This window comes from Cydia fagiglandana, chromosome 11 (assembly GCF_963556715.1).
Source record: "Cydia fagiglandana chromosome 11, ilCydFagi1.1, whole genome shotgun sequence".
NCBI classification, from domain to species: Eukaryota; Metazoa; Arthropoda; class Insecta; order Lepidoptera; family Tortricidae; genus Cydia; species Cydia fagiglandana.
This window is the reverse complement of record NC_085942.1, coordinates 9,729,875-9,750,387: the sequence shown is the minus strand read 5'-3', so window position 1 is coordinate 9,750,387 and position 20,513 is coordinate 9,729,875. Positions and strand designations below refer to the sequence as shown.

Below are 20,513 nucleotides of genomic sequence, written 5' to 3'. Positions count from 1 at the left end.
GATTGTAACCTTGATGATATTGTATATTATGGAGAAGGTCAGTCAATAAGCTAATGTCTTTGCAGTGTACAGTTTCATATTTAAGTAACCTATTTTAAAAAATAATTTCTATACAGCAGCTATAAATCTGTGTTTAAACAACTTTTATATTTATTTATAATGGTGTATAAAAACATATCCTATATCAGTACAGTAAATGCAAGGAATATTAATTTACATAGCATAGTGACTATTTTATTGTAAATATTATCTCTAATTTAATATTAGATTAATAATGGACAATTGCCAGAATCCGAGGGTCTTTTCAATTGAGTGTTTACTACATTCCATATTTATGTTGAAATCTCGATGCTACTTACTGTGCCTCCGCCCGCTCCCCGCGGTCCATGTGTTCACGGCTGGCGAGCCGCGGGCCGCTAGCGCACTGCCTTCATCCAACACAACCTACACTACCTTGACTACGTCACATTTACGATATAAAGAATATCAACTTTTACAATTTGTCAATGAGGGTTTCCGTGATCGAGTTTTTCACTGGATGACAGTACCGTGGAGAGGTCTATCTATCATAATCCACCAATCATGTTTAACCATGTTTTTTTTATTAGTGGATTTTGACAGCAGCTGTCAAAAAGACCTCTCGTCATGGTGCTGCCATCTAGTGAAAATCTCGATCGCCGAAACCCTCATTGCACTGCACTCCTTTCAAAAACTTTGACTTCTAAACGAAAGGTTATTCCTACATCTACCATTCTTTATTTCCCTTCCTAACAAATGAGTACCAATGTACGAAAGAAAATCGTTATGTTGGATGAATATAGTGTCCTAGTGAGTTTTCGCGCTGTAGTATGCGATACTGACAATCAGATATAGAAATCTCATTAGGGATAGACATTGTTGATAAAATATTGGTTGATTTAGGTTTATATTAGGTATTTATTGTTCATGGAACCAGGTACACGTGTTCTGATTTCAATTTGAGATTCGGTGCAGCTATTTTTTATTCTAATTTATTTTTGGCAATTATCTTCAAATTTTTTTAATTTATTTTAGTATCAAATTATTCAGAACATGTGTACGTGAATAAAATTATTTCATTAAAAATAAAATGTGTTTGAACAAGTGCTTAAACATGACATTTAAACACAAACTGCTTAATTTAATCATAATCCGCATTGTATAACATTCTGGCGGCAATTTTTTCTGTATTTAGTTGAGGCCATTGATGCCGAACTGAATTGATTCAAGGTCGTCTTTTCATTTGTAAGTTTTTACTCGCGTACCTAAATTTTGACGCCGCTATCTGTTACAATCAGATAATAAAGAACATGTGTTTTTCTTCAACAGATAACAGCATAGAATGTGCAATTTACTTGTACACTGCCTATTTTATGGTTATGCACATTTACGAGAAAAACACTATAACAAATGTAAAAAGGTGTCCTAAAACCCTGGGTGTTACGGGCGTGTTTTGAATGTCTATCGCGCTTGATTGAGTGTCCTATTGAGTCAACTATAGACTTGAAATCTATCCGATAGGACTAATAAACACACTCGTTATGCGTACAACAATACGTCCGTGAATGTGGCGCCCAACCTGCCACTTAGCAAACCCACTGTCATAATTATATGAAGTTTTTATTTTCACTGTTCAAACTCAACTAAAAGCTAAACTTGATTTATTTTTATAACTATCTTGCCACTACAATTAACAAAGACAATTCAGTCCATATTGACACATAAATTGTGTACCTATAATTTTATGCTTATATGACGTAAAACCATAAACAACAAAATATATTTTTAAGATAATGGTTCCTTGCAACTTTTTATCCGCCAACTCGCTAAACTGTACGCATTTTGTTCATGTATTTCGGGCCTGGGTATTGCAATTGACTAGTCCAATAAAACTAACCTTAATGGAGCTTAACCCTTTACCAGGCTGACAGTTTAAAAATGACAATCCAATGTCAGTCACATATTTAAAGTGAAGTATGTGGGAAATATATAATATCCCTTAGCCAGCTTAGCCTGGTAAAGGGTTAAAGGCCTTTAGCTGACTTGGTGGTATAACAGAATTGCTATAATATCGGCGCCAATCAAAACTGCTTACTGCACCGATTCTGTGTCTGTCAAGTCAGGAAAGGCCTAATTATGCTGGTTCGACGGCTCTGTGTCAAAAACACGACCCATAAGGCGCTTCACTACACATACATTGAATCATGCTTCGAAATGGACCAGTATGGTAGGTCCTTAAGCTACGTGCTATATTAAATTTCTTATTGCGTCAGCGAAATGTCGCCAGTTGGCAGGTAGACAGTTTCCCGTGGGCCTACGTATGAATGCCTGCTTAATGTATCACCTTGTTATTATATAGCCTTAGAATTGTGACGAGAGGTGGTAAAAGCAGTCATTGTACAAATTGCTAACGAAATATAAAAGTTGTTTAAAATAGTTTCAGAATATTAATTATCTAGATAACGAACAATATTCCATTGTCATATTAAATAAGTAAAAGCAGAAGCAAATGTTACTAATTAAAAAAACCGCATTAAATTATGACCTACCAATAATAAAACATGGATTTTTTTATTATTTTAAGACCTAAAACATGTTACTTCTCCAATCTAATGATCGAGTTACACCAAACTAAGTTGCCAGTTATTCTGATAGAACAGACTGTGCAAGTGTTATTTTAAACGTAAAACTTCTATTAAATGGTAACATTTAAAATAACACTTGCACAGTCTGTACTAACATAATCGTTGCCAACTTAGCTTCGTCTAATTCTATATTCATCTCTGTCGATATGTAGAATCGAGAGGCTGATTTACTAAAAATCCTGCAATATGTAATATTATTATTTATAAGAAGGAGAACCTATATCAATTTTCAGATCAGCATCGCGTAAGTCTCATACAAAGTTCCATATACTACACAAGCTGAAATTTGGTATGTAAGTAAACTAGTACCTACTACATTTACTACCTACATACCAAATTTCAGTTATCTAGGACTTCAGTGAGTACCCTAGGAATGTTGATGATCATTCAGTGAATGAGCGAGTTAGATATCAATAAAATCTAAAGTATAAGAGCTATGCAACAGAAACTTTTTATAGTCCACTAAATAAATAATAATAAATATAATTAATAAATAAATATATTATAGGACATTCTTACACAGATTGACTAAGTCCCACATTAAGCTCAAGAAGGCTTGTGTTGTGGGTACTCAGACAACGATATATATAATATACAAATACTTAAATACATAGAAAACACCCATGACTCAGGAACAGATATCTGTATCATCATACAAATAAATGCCCTTACTGGGATTCGAACCCAGGACCATCGGCTTCGCAGGCAGGGTCACTACCCACTAGGCCAGACCGGTCGTCAAACCACGTCAGTCCACTATTGATATATCCTGAGAATTTTATCTGGTATAATCCAAACACAAGTTATTCGGGTTCAAAAAAACCACGAAGCACTTAGAGAAAAAGTAGGTATTGCGCTTCGCACTAAGACCACAGATTATACACCGTGTTTTTTTGTTTTCCGTTAATTTCAAGGGTGCATTCCTGAGCTTAAATCAAGTAACTTTCTCAAAGACACCGATATTCTAATAAACTCCATTTCGGAGATAATCAATAATTTATTTTTTTCCTATAAGGCCCCTACAAGCGTGTACACTTGCCTTAGGGCCGGTTTACATATTGATTAGTGTTTAGAATGAGTTCATACATTTGCTACTAAACTTAAGTACAATCTCGGTCGATCGATGTTCGAAATGACATTGATATGTCACAGATTTCAATTGTGTGGTTGAGATAAATGTAATGCCCGTGTTACAACAACGCTATATGCTACATTTAATTACTTTTTAAAATTATTTTTTTGTTTTAAAAAAAGCAAAAAAAAAAAAATTTTTTTTTTATTAACTATGCCATTTAGTTCTCTTAAACGTTCTTAATCATACCCCGAAGTTAACGGAATTCAATAAAAACACGGTGTATAATATTGCAATTGACTCCCTAAGACGGTGCCGTGCCGTGCCACAAGATAGGAATGTGGGAAAAAGTACATCGCGCAGAGGGTTGTCAATAATAGTTATGTACTTTAAGTATCTCATCATCATCATCATCTCAGCCATAAGACGTCCACTGCTGAACATAGGCCTCTCCCTTGGACCTCCTTACGTGCCGGTTGGAAGCGACCCGCATCCGGCGTCTTCCAGCGACCTTAACAAGGTCGTCTGTCCATCTAGTGGGTGGACGTCTTACGCTGCGCTTGCTAGTCTGTGGTCTCCACTCGAGCACTTTTAGACCCCATCGGCCATCTTCTCTGCGTGCAATGTGGCCTGCCCATTGCTACTTCAGCTTGCTAATCCGGTGGGCTATGTCGGTGACTTTAGTTCGTCTACGGATCTCCTCATTTCTGATTCAATCACGTAGAGAAACTCCGAGCATAGCTCTCTCCATAGCTCGTAGATCGACTTTCGAGTTTTGAGATGAGGCCGATAGTGAAAGACCACGTTTCGGAGCCGTAAGTCATCACTGGTAACACACATTGATTAAGAGCCCTTCAACGTGCACACTAGCGCCACCGCCACTGCTAAATAATCGTGATTATTTAAATTTCACGAAAGATATTTAAAAAGGGGGCCGCTACGAACTGTATTGTGTATTTAAGTACCTTTTGAATACATCAAACTAGTTTTTAAATACCTGTCGTTAAATTTAAATAATCACGATTATTTAGCAGTGGCGCTAGTGTGCACATTGAAGGGCTCTTAAAGACTTTCGTCTTGAGGCACTGAGGTATGTCGGACGAAAAGACATTACGTAGTTTCCCGAACGCTGCCCAACCGAGTTGGATTCGGCGGTTGACCTCTTTCTCGAAGTTGGACTACTTGTCTAACAGAGACTGGGATGGGCACAACATTGGCATTTGACATAAGTTTCGTCTTGTCCATGTTCATTTTCAAGCCCACCCGTTGTGAAACTCGGTTGAGGTCATCGAGCATCATGCTGAGTTCCTCCATCGACTTTGCCATGACTACGATATCGTCGGCAAACCGAAGGTGAATGATGTATTCGCCGTTGATGTTGATGCCAAGTCCTTCCCATTCCAGCGGGCGCAGCACGGTTCTATTTTTATCGACTATCACTATGCGCGTCCCTTTCGCACTTACATAATTGTTAGAACGTGACAGGTATGGTGACAAGGGATAAAAACGCCACCGTGCTACGCCGCCAGGAGCTTGAAGAAGTCTTCCATTACGGCAGTAGGTAAACAGTTTCGGAGAGATAACGTCTCCCTGCCTTACGCCTCTTCGCGTATCTTGGATCACATCAGTTACCCACTAGGCGCACTTATCCCGACTGACCTTACGTTACCTGATATAATGTTAGAATACATAAGGTGCGTTGCAAATATGGGCAAGACAAAAAAATCTGGTCTCAATCCTAGGCCACTATAGATATAGAACCTTGTCACTTTAGGGTGTGTGTTATCAAAATCTCGGCAGATTTTTCTTGGACTAACTCTATACAGGTATGTCAAAAAATAACGTGGAGCTGGATGTTTTCATCGTGTAACTTGTTGCCTGTTGAAGCGCAGTGGCTCCCTCAATACATTTCTTAAATTTTATCAGATTTTATGTAAGTACATTAAGTTAAGGATTACTTTAGGAGAAGGTGGTCCAGGATGTAAAAAATGGCCTAAGTGCGAATCGGACTCACGCACGAAGGGTTCCGTACTATTACGCAAAAAATATTACGTTTGTTGTATGGGCCTCTTAAATATTTATAAGTATAAGTTTTTATTTAGTATTTGTTGTTATAGCGGCAACTTGTATATTTGTATATCATCTGTGAAAATTTCAACTGCCTAGCTATCACGGTTCATGAGATACAGCCTGGTTAGTGTTGACAGACAGACAGACAGCGGAGTCTTAGTCATAGGGTCTCGTTTTTACCCTTTGGGTTCGGAACCCTATATAAATCATTTGGGAAACGTAAACTCCGCCATCTAGCGACAAATCTAACAAAGTTTCACACAAAGCTATCAAACAAAACAAAAATTACTCACAATATTCACGCAAATGTCAGACAAGGCGCGTAAACTGCGAATCAGGCGAACCTTGTGAAATTTTCTTATTTTATTGGTTGCTGTACCGATTGCACTGTTATCTAAGTTCACATTGCAACTTTGTTTGTAAAAATGCAGATATATGTAGACTGGTGAGTCTTTTTTGAAGTTTCGCATCATATTATTGCAATAATAAGCCGCACAGCCTATTATAGGTTAGTTTTTTTTTTCTTTATATTAGATTGCGTTTTGTGCGCAATATTTTTATGCTTGTCAGTTCAAGATACAAATTAAAAAAATATATAAAGTGGAACCTAATAACAAACTCTGGTATTTTTTTGTTTTAACCCTATAGGAGAGCTTTATTTGGTTCCATTTTTTTAAAAAAGCTTTTGCATCACGGCATTCGGCAACAACAATGCGATGCAATAACAATACGTGCTCGCACTAAACGTCAAATAAAATACGTCAATGTCATTTACATACGAATTTTGGGACACAGGTTTGCTGCGTCTCAAATTACTAATTTTAATTAAATAATTATATTCTTATTTAATTAACCTAACTCGTTTCGACCCTCGTGAATTACTCCAATCGGCTTTGTTCTTAAGATCATAAAACAGTATTTCCCTTGTTTATAAGCTAAACTACGTTAACATAAATATAGAAGTTTTTGAGAGTGTAACTTCAGTATGGGACCTCCAAAGAAAGTCAAAAAATATGTTTCGAAACAATCAAGCAGTGATAGATCGAGTAAGTCTTTTTCACATTACAATAGTTAATTTACGAGAACCATAATAAATTTTGCTTATTTTTTTTTTCTTGCTTGGACATACTATGTTTAGGAACACTGTTGCTCAATATTTTTAAATTTTAGGCAAGAAGAAGAAAGTGGAAGAAGATATGACTATAGACCTAGTAGATGATGATAATCCTGACAATGTTGGTGTACCCGGAGCTGCTATGCAGGATGCAGAGAAGAATGATCAGGTACCTGAAGATGAGTTTGGAGCTAAAGATTACAGGTAAGCTTTTTAGGCTTTATTTTATAAATAACAAGACGAATACAATTAAAATAAAATTCATTTATACTAGCTACATGACATGATGAGTGATATAAAGCTGTCACTTCAAATATTTAGGCCAAACTATATTTGGAAGGGTTTCCATATTACATTAATACAAAATGTACTTCATTCAGCCGGATGACCATGTTTTATGGGTTATTTTCCTATTTTTACTAAAATTGAACTATTAGTCACTATTGAGACAGTCATTTAAGGAGCTAGCTGCAGATTTCATTGACTTTTGACAAGTTTTGAATCATATCTCCTACATTTGTACTACAGATAAATTTAGACAAGCGGCTATTGGTTCCTCAAATCTCGTTTTGAAAGAAATTAATACTTATCTTTGTATGATTTTATGAAACATTGTCTAAAAACACTTTTTACGTAACTAGATTGCTCTGAAGAATCTTACATATACAAAATCTACATATTTGCGTTTGTCTTTGACATCTCAAAAAACGATTTTAAACTAATTAACACAGATAACCAGTTTTTTGGCCTAAAATTGTTAACTTTGAAGTAACCTTGAACTTTGAAGTAAATATGGGATACTATATTGCTTAAAGCTGTTGCTGTTAATATGATAAGAAAAAGAAAATGAAGGGATTGAGATTTAAATTCATTTTGGTGGAGGAGCCCCAGCGCAGTATTTGTTTGCTTTTTTTTTCTAAAATGTTAAAAAATAAAATAAATAAAAAGCCTTTTTATTCCTTAAACACATGTACAAACTATTTTTACACTAAATACTATTTTGTTTAATCTAGTAGTGTTAGGACCCCTTCCGGGTATAGGGTATACCCGGGAGGGGTTCTGAAATGTTAACTTGAAATTTTATTTCTGTCCAGGAATCAGATGGCTCTAAAGCCTGACAATGCCAGCAGGCCCTTATGGGTGGCACCAAACGGACACATATTCCTGGAAGCCTTCTCACCAGTATACAAACATGCGCATGACTTCCTTATTGCTATCGCAGAGCCAGTGTGCAGGTAAGTTCTACTTCTAATGATCTAATTTTCTTCTTTCAGTTATTAGCAGGTTTCTGGCAAAGGGTGTGATATTACGGCAGTTCCGTGGGAGTCTGCTGAATCCTACTAAAGAATGATGATGCAGCAAAAAATAAAACTGTTGTTACTAAAAACCTTTTAGTTTCTAAGATTATTATTATTGTATGTATATTAGTATGTAAGATGTGTATCTATGGGCCATAGTTGCCTGATAAAATATTTAATTTTTTGGATTTTTTATCGCACTGTACGTACAGACTTGGCGGATGCGCGCAAGGCGAAAAAAAGTATTCCGTCCCAACCTTTTTTATTTTATTTTGATTTGATTGAATCATGGGGTTTGATTTAAGTACAAAAGGTAACCACCCTTTAGTTGTATAAAATAAACATAGATTAAAATATAAATGAATGCATGAAGCATCATTAATATCATTATACTTACCCTTTAGTTGTATAAAATAAACATAGATTAAAATATAAATGAATGCATGAAGCATCAGTAATATCATTATACTTAATTATGAATTATTATTACTATAAAAACACCATTTCCTAATAAAATTCCGGTTTCTGACAATAAAATGACTACGTAAAAACTTGCATTTTCAGACCGCAACACATCCACGAATATAAACTAACAGCATACAGTTTGTATGCCGCTGTCTCTGTTGGTCTCCAGACCACAGACATCATAGAGTACCTGCAGAGGCTCAGCAAGTGTGCTGTGCCGGCCGGCATCATAGAATTCATCACTCTTTGCACATTGTCTTATGGAAAAGTTAAACTTGTCTTGAAACACAATAGGTGAGAATAACCAATCTTGTTTAACTGGTTAACTTAGCTGCCATCACATTAAAAGTGACGTTCCATGGGAAAAGGTACTTTATGGCGGCTGGCGCTTACCTCTAGTAGCATCGCAGTAGTATTGGTGCAGCGTTAATAATATAGTGTAAGCGCCAACTGCCATTAAGTACCTTTACCCGTGGAACGTCACAAATATTTGGCTAGCTTATAAATTTTCTGAATTTACATGTTGAGTAATTTTAGAATTAATTTGATAATGAATTGAGCTAACGCCACATTAGTATATAATCTCTTACTGATCACTAAAATACACTGGAAATCTGATCCTTTAATCTTATGGCAATTACGAAACCTACACATGTTTATACTAAATTGGTCGCTTTCAGTAGTTTCAGTGGCGGATTTACCCTAGGGCTCAACTAGGCCCGCACCTAGCCTAGGCTAGGCCTAGCCTAGGGCGGTTAGAAGGGGCGGCAGTCTATATAACTACTCTATAAAAACTCACAATTTAAATTCCTAAAAATTTATCATGTGTAATTTTAAGTGACATTGTATATTGTGAGATAAATAAATCATATCATATAGAATGGTGCTGAGAAAACGGCGACTAGTACATAAAAAGGGTCCTGGGGACTACGGCGGCCAAGGCTGCAAATCCGCCACTGGTCACATGGATATCTCATCTCCTTTACGAATATTGATGATGTGATTGATCCGTCATATTCCCTAAATAGACATGATTGATGCCAGGTACTTGGTAGAGAGCAAGCACGTGGAGGTGCTCCACAAGCTGCTGCGGGACCCCGTGGTGCAGCAGTGCCGGCTCCGACGCGACGGGGACGAGCTGCTGCCGACGCCCGCCGCCGCGTCCGCGGCGTTACCACACACTATTGGTACACTGAAACAATAGACATGATTGATGCCAGGTTCTTGGTAGAGAGCAAGCACGTGGAGGTGCTCCACAAGCTGCTGCGGGACCCCGTGGTGCAGCAGTGCCGGCTCCGACGCGACGGCGACGAGCTGCCGCCGACGCCCGCCGCCGCGCCCGCGGCGTTACCACACACTACTGGTACACTGAAACAATATAGACATGATTGATGCCAGGTTCTTGGTTGAGAGCAAGCACGTGGAGGTGCTCCACAAGCTGCTGCGGGACCCTGTGGTGCAACAGTGCCGGCTCCGACGCGACGGCGACGAGCTGCTGCCTACGCCCGCCGCCGCGCCCGCGGCGTTACCACACACTACTGGTACACTGAAAAACAATTCATAATTCGTTTTTTTTAGCATTAGAAATAAGGTAAACAATCTTGATGTGTTTTTTAATTGAAAAACACATTTTAAAAATATGTTACGGCAAATATGTAACAATTATGAATCTAATATACAATCATTTATATTCTTCTGCTTTCATAAGTAATAGTTCCTGATTCTTAAAAAACGTTTTTCAATTAAAAGACATGTCAAGATATAGCTTACCTTTTTTCAAGTTCTTTCTAATGCTAAAAAGACGAACTATAAATATACATCGTTTTTTTAGCATTATGGCCCATTTAGACGATGCGAGAACTCGTATGCGAGTTTCATTACATTGCGGTTTTTGATCGGTCGGTTGAATTGGACGTAACCAACAGTCCGCAATGTAACTAAAATCGCATGCGAGTTCGCGCGCCGTCTAAATCAGCCCTTAGAAAAAGGCTACGCGGTGTTGCCGTGTTTCTTTCAAAAAATAAGGCAGCAGCAAATATGTAACATTTATGTAGTATATTTATGTTGATTTACATTCTTTTGCTTTTTAAAGCGCAAGTCGATAAAAAAAAATGTCAAAATCATGTAGTCTTTAGTAATGCTAAAAAACGAGGTATCATAGTGAAGAAATATATTCCGCATATTAAACTCGGTTAATAAATTTGAATTATGTATTACAAAATTCACACTACCTGTGAAGTCTATGATTCTCTGACAGAGAAAATAATTATTCATCATTTTCTAATTTGTTTTTTATGCTAGACATTTTTGTAATTCTCATTAAACTCTATCTCATAATCGCAGTAGGCGAAGAGAAGCCAGCGGCGAACGGCGTGCCCGACGACATCAGCCAGTTCTACCAGCAACTAGACAAGGACGACGATGAGGACGAGGCCACCGACCTCACCGCCAACACCGCCGTCGCCTTCGAGGTCGACCCTGACAAGATTGAGGTGAGGATTGTCAGGTCTACCAGCAACTAGACAAGGACGAGGACGAGGCCACCGACCTCGCCGCCAACACCGACGTCGCCTTTGAGGTCGACCCTGACAAGATTGAGGTGAGGATTGTCAGGTCTCCCAGCAACTAGACAAGGAGGATGTGGTCGAACCCACCGACCTCACCGTTAACACCGCCGTCGCCTTCAAGTCGACCCTGACAAGATTGAGGTGAGGAGCTAGCTAGGGAATGGGTAAGCCTTAAAAATCTAACGAACTATTTGCGACTATTATAGGCCAAAACACTGTCGTCTTGTCTTACAGATTGAGTTATTTTCTCCTAATGCAGCCATTCCATCGTGGAGTAGGCCCCGTGCATGAGCTATAGGATTTTTGGCGCGAGGCGTAAATATGTCGTTTATGCTTCCGATGTAGCCCAAAAGATGGCAAACCCTCCAACGCGCACGGTCCCTGTAGGGAAGCGGTCGTGCGGTCAGTCTTCTACTGACAAAATTTTCTTTTGGTTGCTTTTCGAAAACTTCTACGTTTACACACGCAAACAAACAATCATTCATTCATTCAAATGGCGAATTAGTGATCCTCAACTATGGTTCTATCAATACTATTCTACCACTGATATGTTTATGTACAGGTGATACAAAAACGGTGCATAGAGCTCGAGCATCCGCTGCTGGCCGAATACGATTTCCGAAACGACTCCGTGAATCCAGACATCAACATCGACCTGAAGCCGACAGCTGTTCTGCGGCCCTACCAGGAGAAGAGTTTGAGGAAAATGTTCGGCAACGGACGAGCGAGGTCAGTCTACATCGTATCATATACTAGCTTTTGCCCGCGACTTCGTCTGCGTGGAATCGGTAACAGCAGCTAGTGTAAGCATAGCGCCTGAATAAAGTTTAATAGCAATCAATCCATTTTTGCATAAGTTTCAATCAGTGATCAGGCAATTCATTAACTCTCTTAATTCCACCCCCACCCCCCCCTCTTTTCACTCTCTTTAGGGATAACTCCCGACATAAAAACTATCCTATGTCCTTCCCCGTGACTCAAAATATCTCTATGCCAAATTTCAACTAAATCGGTTCAGCGGTTTAAGCGTAACAGACGGACAGACAGACACACTTTCGCATTTATAATATTAGTATGGATGTTATGTACTATTCGCATCGACTGGTGTCGAGACGCGTCTTATGATTCAATGGAATTTAATTCGTCTTGTATAAACAGTAGTTGAGTTCCATATTTATACGGCATTGCCAATGGTAGCAAGCAGCCATTCAACCCATGATTCGACACAAAACAAGAAAGATTGTGAATTCAAATCTTCTTGACTCCAATATTTTGGAGACGATATCGAATTATGGGTGGAAAATCACAAATTTTTACATTTATTGACATTGACCATTTTCCTCCAATACCAAGCTACTTAAAGTCTATAGCTATTTATATCACAGTTAAATTATTCTCCGCAGCAGTACGACAGTAGGAACGTAACCAAAAACAACTGCCACTTATAAACTACTAACGTTGGCCTGCGTTGCTACGGGAAGGGCAATCTTTGAAGTGCTGTTCCAACTATATCCTCCTGAGACCCAGAAGCAATTGTTTTGTTTTTGAAATTGGAACCATTAGTTACACAATAAAAGGACAAAATAGATTTTGGAATATGTACAAAAAATTGTACGTAGGGACTCTAGGAGGATAGAATGTTATTTTCTACGTATTTTGTTCAGGTCAGGCGTAATCGTGCTGCCGTGCGGCGCGGGCAAGTCGCTAGTGGGCGTGACAGCGGTGTGCACGGTGCGCAAGCGAGCCCTCGTGCTCTGCAACTCAGGCGTGTCCGTCGAGCAGTGGAAGCAGCAGTTCAAGTGCTGGTCGACAGCGGACGACTCCATGATCTGCAGGTGATCTTTAACTGTTTTGTGATGTTGTAGCTTTTGTTAATACTACTAAACTGACATGCTGTCACTAAGGGCCAGTTGCACCAACCACACTTAACAGACTGATCAACATCTCTCAACAGAGTACTATGAAAATTCCCATTCAATAAAATTTAGCGAACGTTTTAACGATGGCAGACGGTTTGGTGCAACCGACCCTAGGTCATGGCAGTTTCTTTTGTTGATGGTTAACGAAGGTGTGAATATTCAGTAAGTAACTCCCGAGTTAAGCTATTAAGAACGCGAAGACGTCGCATGTACCACACCAACCGTCGCGGCTAATCGATATCAACGCAATTTGATTGAGACTATTGCTCGTTTACGGATGTCGCCAACAGTTAACGCAATTGCCTCGTCTCACTAAAAATCACTCATCTTTTGGTTTCTTGTGCTGATTTATGTCCTCCAACCAGATTCACATCAGAAGCCAAAGACAAGCCGATGGGCGCCGGCATCCTGATCACGACGTACTCCATGATCACTCACGGGCAGCGGCGCTCGTGGGAGGCGGAGCAGACCATGAAGTGGCTGCAGGCGCAGGAGTGGGGGCTCGTCGTGCTCGACGAGGTATCCACATGTCCTATAGCACAGCATTACACTTAAGGGGCCCACCATTGACATAGATATCTAGGGACTGGCCTAACGGGCAATAATAATGAGGCGTAACAGGGGTCAGTACAGCGGTGTGACACCGCTACAACGCGATTGGTTCATGAGTTAGCATCACGCGCGCGATTGATTGATGAGTTCGCATCATACGCGCTATTGGTCGCAACTAGTTGCGTTAGACTGCACAGTTGGCTAAAATTCGTGAGTAACACCGCTGAACTAGTACCATTTTTAGTGTCCGTAGGGCCAGTCCTGAACAGTACGTGAATGGGGCCCACAGATTACCAGTACGCCGAACGATATCAGCCTGTCAGTTGTTCGGAGCTGTCAAATTTTGCATTTAACTGACAGGCTGATATCGCCCGGCGAACTGGTTGGAGGGTCTGCCTTGCCAAAGCAAGTGCTACTATCTACCGTTCTCGTCGGTACGTTTCCCTGTGCATAGTAGGTTCTACCATCTTGTGGGCTACATCGGAAGCATAAACGACACATTAACGCCTCGCGCCAAAAATCTGACGGCTCCTATGCTGCCCCCTATAGTCCATGCACCTATAAACATGTTAAGGGCCATCCAGGGCTGGCGAAAGCACCGCATACTCACTGCATATCGTACTTCGAAATTCATGCAAGTAGTTACCGGTCCCTTCGCTAACGTCGTACACATATGTTCCAAAGCTTTAGTACTCCCACTTCGAATAAAGACTTAAGTAATAATAAATATAAATGGAATGTTTTTAATTAAAGGTACACACCATCCCTGCCAAAATGTTCCGACGCGTGCTCACCATCGTGCACTCGCACGCCAAGCTCGGTAACTATTTTACGTTCTAACTGTAGTTTACGTTTCTGTCGTAGCGCTCTCCGCGCTTTATGAATACAAGAACTAGTAGACCCCTTTAGCCTTTTTTATTTGTATAATAATTTGCTCATTCTGTTTTTTTATAATTTTACATTTTTGATGAATAAATAAATTACTAATGTAATTTGCTGATTCGTAAACTGTTCTAGTACAATCTTCTATCGCACATGCAAAATAAATACAATGTTCTCGACTAAAGTTTTCGACATGACGCTCGCGTAATTACAACCAAATACAATTCTGTATTTGTAATACGATCTATTTGTGCTATTACTCAGGTCTAACGGCGACACTCCTTCGAGAGGACGACAAAATCGCCGACTTGAACTTCCTAATCGGACCAAAGCTGTACGAAGCCAACTGGCTCGAGCTGCAAGCTAACGGGTACATCGCTCGAGTGCAGTGCGCCGAGGTGTGGTGCCCCATGATACCAGAGTTCTACCGCGAGTACCTTATACAGAAGTGAGTCGCTGTCACATTATGCCATTACAATATCTTAATCCATGCTATTAGGTATAATAATGCTTACAGCGCGTCCTATATTGTTTTAGGGTCTTAAAGTGGCGCCCAACGCGGGGCCATTTGCTTAATTTATAATATTAAATGAATAAGTCACGTTATCGCGCGGAGCGTGTTACTCGTGGCCTTGGTGTTAATCATATATTTCCAACTTCCCTTCATTGCTTGTAAAAACTTTCATATTTCTTACAGAATAAACAAAAAAATGTTGCTATACGTGATGAATCCGTCCAAATTCCGCGCCTGCCAGTTCCTCATCCGCTACCACGAGCGGCGCGGCGACAAGACCATCGTGTTCTCCGACAACGTGTTCGCGCTGCGCCACTACGCCGTCAAAATGAACAAGCCCTACATCTACGGGCCCACCTCGCAGAGCGAGAGGATACAGATTCTGCAGAACTTCAAGTTCAACCCCAAAGTGAACACGATATTTGTGAGCAAAGTGGCTGACACTAGTTTCGATTTGCCGGAGGCTAATGTGTTGATTCAGATTTCGTCGCACGGCGGGTCTAGGCGGCAGGAAGCACAACGATTAGGTACGTTTTCAATTCTATTTAGCTCTAAGTATTTTGCGTTTTGAGTAGTTTTTAAACCATCTATGAGTATTTCTAAATCTTATTGTCGGAAGTCTCTGTACGGTACGAGTAACATTGCCTTCTACATTTTTAAATACATTTTCCATTACATTTTTGTCTTAACCGCGATCGTGCGCTACCTGCCGATTCAATGAGGGTACTTTGATAAGCCATATGATTTAGGAGTTAAGAAGGAAGGAACCAAAACAGAATAATAGTTTATAATATATTTCAGGTCGTATTTTAAGAGCAAAGAAAGGAGCCATAGCCGAGGAATACAATGCGTTCTTCTACACGTTGGTCTCGCAGGACACGTTAGAAATGGCCTACAGCCGCAAAAGGCAACGGTTTCTCGTCAACCAAGGTTACAGTTATAAGGTAAATAATCTATCTATTAAGCCCTTTTATTCTGAGTTAGAGTATGTCTCTAAGCTCAGTGTGCCGCTTGGCAAAGGCCTCCTCTAGCTCTTTCCATTGAGGTCTGTCATGGGCCACTCTTCTCCAGTTCGGGCCCGCTGTGAGTGAGTTCATCCTCCCATCTTGTTCGAGGTCTCCTCTGGCTCCGTGTGCAACCTCTTGGGTACCAATCCGTTACGATCTTGCACCATTTTTCCTGCCTGTCTCTGAACATGTGGCCTGGTAAATATTACCACGTTTCAATATTTCAGGATAATTTCATCACTTTACAGACTGACGTCCCACGTGATTTGATCATCATCCTCCTCCTAGCGTTGTCCCTACATTCTGCCACGGCTCATTTGTGGAACCTGAGGTTCGCTCGGTAACTTAATCCTAAGAACCTTCGGTTTGAAAGTCGCACGCTTTACTGCTAGGTCACGAACGCTGGCCAGAATGGTACCTAAGATTTTGTATTTATTTAAGGTATTAACTCTTATCTTGGGTTATTGACCGGATTTATTATTTACTTTTACTTGATATTTCTAAATTTTATTTTCACCAGGTAATAACTGAATTGAAAGGAATGGACACGGAACCAGATCTGTATTACGGCACACGCGAAGAGCAAGGATTGTTATTACAGCAGGTCAGTAAACACGAGCGTTGGGTGTATATAACAATAGTTCGTACCTAACTACTTACTACGTGCAATGTGGAAAGTAAGAGCAAGATTGTAAACGATAGGTTATAGAAGACTGACGGAGGGCTTAGGCGTACTGTGGCGTACCCGTTTCCTCATCTCCAAATTGCACAGAACTCGTATTCCGAATGTTTTACCAGGTATACGTATGTACGGTATCATCTTGAGTCGTCCCATTCGTTTTTCGTCAAGTTCTTAAATTAGCCCTATTCTGTTTTCGTCACGCATTCTACATTGAAAGCCACCGACGATTGTGACGAATGTAGAATGGGTCACGAAAGCAGAATAGGACTAATTTAAGAACTTGACGAAAAACGAATGGGACGACCCAAATACGATACCATATGTACTACCTACAGTTACTTACATAGATGAAGATGTAACCATGCCTTACTGCCTAGTACACGTAGATTAACCTTATTGAAATTTTTGTTTGCCGAAATAGATTACTACCCACATAATCCACTTTAGGCTTATTTTACCAATAAGACTACTCTGCGAGCTAATTATGTTCTCTAACTTTTTTTATTGAACAGCTGAAGTTTACCTCAGGAACTTTTCGTTGATTCATGTAGTGTATATATCAGAAATAATCGCTTTCTCGTATTAAATGGTATCAGCAGGCGTGGCTCACTCCGCGATTTCGTCGCTTTGCTACAGCTAGCTAAAAGTACATCCGTTCGGCCCCAATTTTGGGGTTTGCCATAAGCCGCGCGTGGCGCTGTCGCCACCTAGCGGCCGTATCTATGCTGATCGTAACAGACGCGTTTTGTTAGGGAGTGAGTCTTCTGTACCTAGTACTATTATTGATTCTGTGGTATCAGGAGCGCCATTGAGTATTTTTTGCGAGTCGTTTTACGTACTTGTTATGTAACGGGAAAGTGACCTCTGGTCTGGTGGCAGGTGCTGGCCGCGTCGGAGACGGAGTGCGAGGAGGAGCGCGAGGGCGCGGTGGGGGGCGCGCGGCGCGCGGGGGGCTCGCTGGCGTCGCTGGCGGGCGCCGACGACGCGCTCTACCTGGAGCGCCGCAACGCCGGCAACAAACACCCGCTCTTCAAGAAGTTCCGCTACTAATAGGTACGTATTTCGTCGCCTGGCCGCGTAGCCAACATGCCAATCGCTTACGCTCCGTGGCGATCGAAACGCAACTGTCACTGTCGCACTAATATATAAGTGATAGAGAGACACAAAGCGTTTCGTTGTCGTAGCGATAGCGATTGTCACCTTGGCTATAATAGGCCGGCTGGTTGTTCATCTATTGGTCGTTGGACGCCATTGGTCATATTTAAAAGCCTGTGCACACCGGGTGTGCGTGAACGTGCACGTGGGCGATGTAATATACAGATTCCTATGAGAGATGGCACACCGCTTGCGTAGCGTGTGCAGGCGCGGCTAGCGCATGTGCACGTCGTACACGCAGCCGATGTACTTTGGCCTTAAAATGTGACGCATACGACTAGTTTACGTGATGCTATAAAAGGCTTATGAAAATTTAAGTTTTCATAAGCATAGTAAAAATAATATATCTGTAAAAAACGATGTTTCAATGATAAACTAAACAAGACTTGATTGTTTCAGGTTCCTGAGAAATTATTCCAGACAAAATAAAATTGTCGCAATATATACATTTTTTATTTATTATTCAACTCACCCTCCAAAAAACCCTCACGTACCACCTAACTTATTTTTATATCACATACCTATCTATTTTAAATTATTTACAGTAAAACGGAGAGCGAGAGTGGTGTTCCAGAGTGGGCCATAGTGGAGCTACAGGGTCTTATCCAAATGAAGAAGGAATCTCCAACTGGGCCAACTGTCATCGGTGACCTCCACTTCTTCAACCGCAACAAACATCCAGTGCTAATCCTAGGACACCATGTTCTTAACGGGAAAGAAGTTAAAATGGAACAGCCCATGGCGGTGATTGAAAAAGTTACAGATGATTCTAAAACTCAATATAAAGTTAAGGCTGTGGTCAAAAAGAAATTGATTTTCAAATCTAGACCTAAACCTATTATCTCCAATGTTGCTGAAAGAGTTTGATAATTGAAATAAAATGTTAATAATGTTTATAGCTTGTTGGTTTTATTTAAAAGATGTTGTCTTGATGAGTCCCAGATTCCGCTGGAGTGACAAAGCCGAAAAAGACCTGTCCGCCCTCGGAATACCCAACTGGCGTAAAGTGGCACAGAATAGGGCAGAGTGGCGCGGTCTTGTGTGAGAGGCCAAGATCCTCTTTGGGTCACTGAGCCAGTGATGTATGTGTCTTCATGAGTATATCCATGAAGTATCAACTTGACTTTGATCAATAATAACAGGCTCCACAGCACCAAATGGATGTACAGTTTTCAGATGAACTTTTAGATTATGTGGCTGTACGGCTGAGTACGAACAATATGTGCATTTGTGTTGTCTTCCATCCTGTAACAATTTAAATAGATTAACACATCTCGTTTTTTTTCTAGCATGGTACAAACATAGCATGGTTGTTGTATAAACATTTTAAAATATGTCTCACGAAAGTTTAATATCGATTAGCATGGTACAATTTATTATAAATACCTCTACTACTCTAAAATAAAATTAAGTGGAGCTATGAAAAAATTCATACTTACTTTTTCATGTTTTAACAAATGCCTCTTGTATGTAGACCGATGAACAGTTTTATAGTAGCAAATATCACAGTAAAATTCTTTTTCAAGGTTCTTCACCTTAAAAAAAAAATATGGGTTAGATAAATAACTACAGCATACAATATAATAATATCAGTAACTAACAGGAAACAGCTAGATTTTCAACAGCAAGCAGTGTGTCCTCTCTCATGTCTGTATATTACAATGCACACATGCATGTCTATGCACACATAGCCAATGTGGCCTGGCCATAAATGTAAAACAAGTTGTAATTATTTATGCAAGTCTTCTGGTCATTCTTTTAAAGCAAATAATGGAATTAAACTAAAGAAGTAATGTTAATTAACATTTATCAGCTATTAAATTCCAAACTTAAAACATCAAACCTTAGTCTGTTGAATAGAGCCAGGTTTCTCTTGTTTTTGACATGATTTACTAGGTTTTAGCTTGGACGACTTGGTGTTTAGTCTGGAACAAAGTCAAATGGATAAAACATTTAGCAATTTCATGTCGTGACACTAAAATACAGTCTTAATTACTTACTTTGTTAGCTGCTCTCGTAACCTTTTTACGATTTTATTACTATTGTGGGTATTTAGTATATGGCATGCGATATCATCTTTACAATCGAATGTGTCTTTACAAAAACTACAAACGAAGACTGCTACTTCTTGCATATTGCATTTGGAACAAGTTATTTAACTGAAACACAGGCTTCTACTCATTGACACACCAGTTGTATAAAAACAAATCCTCTCGATACACGGTGTACGGCAAGAAGTTAAATATGAGTTAAAAAATATATATCAATTAACGACGAAAGGCGAAAACCAAAAATAAATATTATTCGTAAACAGGTTATAAACCGGAACATTACCGGATTGACATTGACAATTGACCGGTGCTACCAACGTAAAAGCGTTAAACGAACGCACCTACATTGTCTATTGCACATGGCGTATGTAACCCGCGCAAGTTCAAATGCAGGGAAACAGCATGCTGAAGCCACATGCATCAGTTGCTCGCGACCTCTTGTATATCGTGCGTGTGCCTGGCATGTGACATGCGCAAGTAGCATGCACATGCTCTTTGTATT

General features: G+C 39.9%; 3 protein-coding genes across 4 annotated transcripts; 2 read left to right on the top strand and 1 right to left on the bottom strand.

Annotated features, from left to right (window-relative positions):
- Window positions 1-6,119: 6,119 nt before the first annotated feature.
- LOC134668992 (chromosome transmission fidelity protein 8 homolog) lies at window positions 6,120-18,858 on the top strand. The gene is made up of 2 exons (XM_063526508.1): window positions 6,120-6,250; window positions 18,506-18,858. The coding sequence occupies exons 1-2, from the start codon at window positions 6,231-6,233 to the stop codon at window positions 18,825-18,827; spliced, it is 342 nt and encodes a 113-aa protein (XP_063382578.1). The 5' UTR covers window positions 6,120-6,230; the 3' UTR covers window positions 18,828-18,858.
- On the top strand, window positions 6,590-18,643 carry LOC134668996 (general transcription and DNA repair factor IIH helicase subunit XPB). Its single transcript, XM_063526513.1, has 16 exons — window positions 6,590-6,851; window positions 6,976-7,123; window positions 8,014-8,154; window positions 8,782-8,976; window positions 9,727-9,869; window positions 11,029-11,174; window positions 11,812-11,978; window positions 12,914-13,084; window positions 13,534-13,687; window positions 14,474-14,540; window positions 14,867-15,050; window positions 15,300-15,643; window positions 15,918-16,060; window positions 16,644-16,727; window positions 17,685-17,858; window positions 18,506-18,643. Exons 1-15 carry the CDS (start codon window positions 6,791-6,793, stop codon window positions 17,853-17,855), a joined length of 2,319 nt encoding a protein of 772 aa, XP_063382583.1. The 5' UTR covers window positions 6,590-6,790; the 3' UTR covers window positions 17,856-17,858; window positions 18,506-18,643.
- Window positions 18,859-18,958: 100 nt separating the features above from the next.
- On the bottom strand, window positions 18,959-20,292 carry LOC134668986 (zinc finger protein ZFAT-like). Of its 2 annotated transcripts, none has more exons than XM_063526501.1 (4): window positions 19,961-20,292; window positions 19,804-19,885; window positions 19,400-19,489; window positions 18,959-19,205 (listed from the first exon to the last, which is right to left on the bottom strand). In XM_063526501.1, the coding sequence occupies exons 1-4, from the start codon at window positions 20,092-20,094 to the stop codon at window positions 19,053-19,055; spliced, it is 459 nt and encodes a 152-aa protein (XP_063382571.1). In that variant the 5' UTR covers window positions 20,095-20,292; the 3' UTR covers window positions 18,959-19,052. The 2 variants fall into 2 exon arrangements, with proteins under 2 accessions (XP_063382571.1, XP_063382570.1); XM_063526500.1 differs by having other exon boundaries at window positions 19,400-19,495; window positions 19,961-20,290.
- Between the last annotated feature and the right edge of the window lie 221 nt (window positions 20,293-20,513).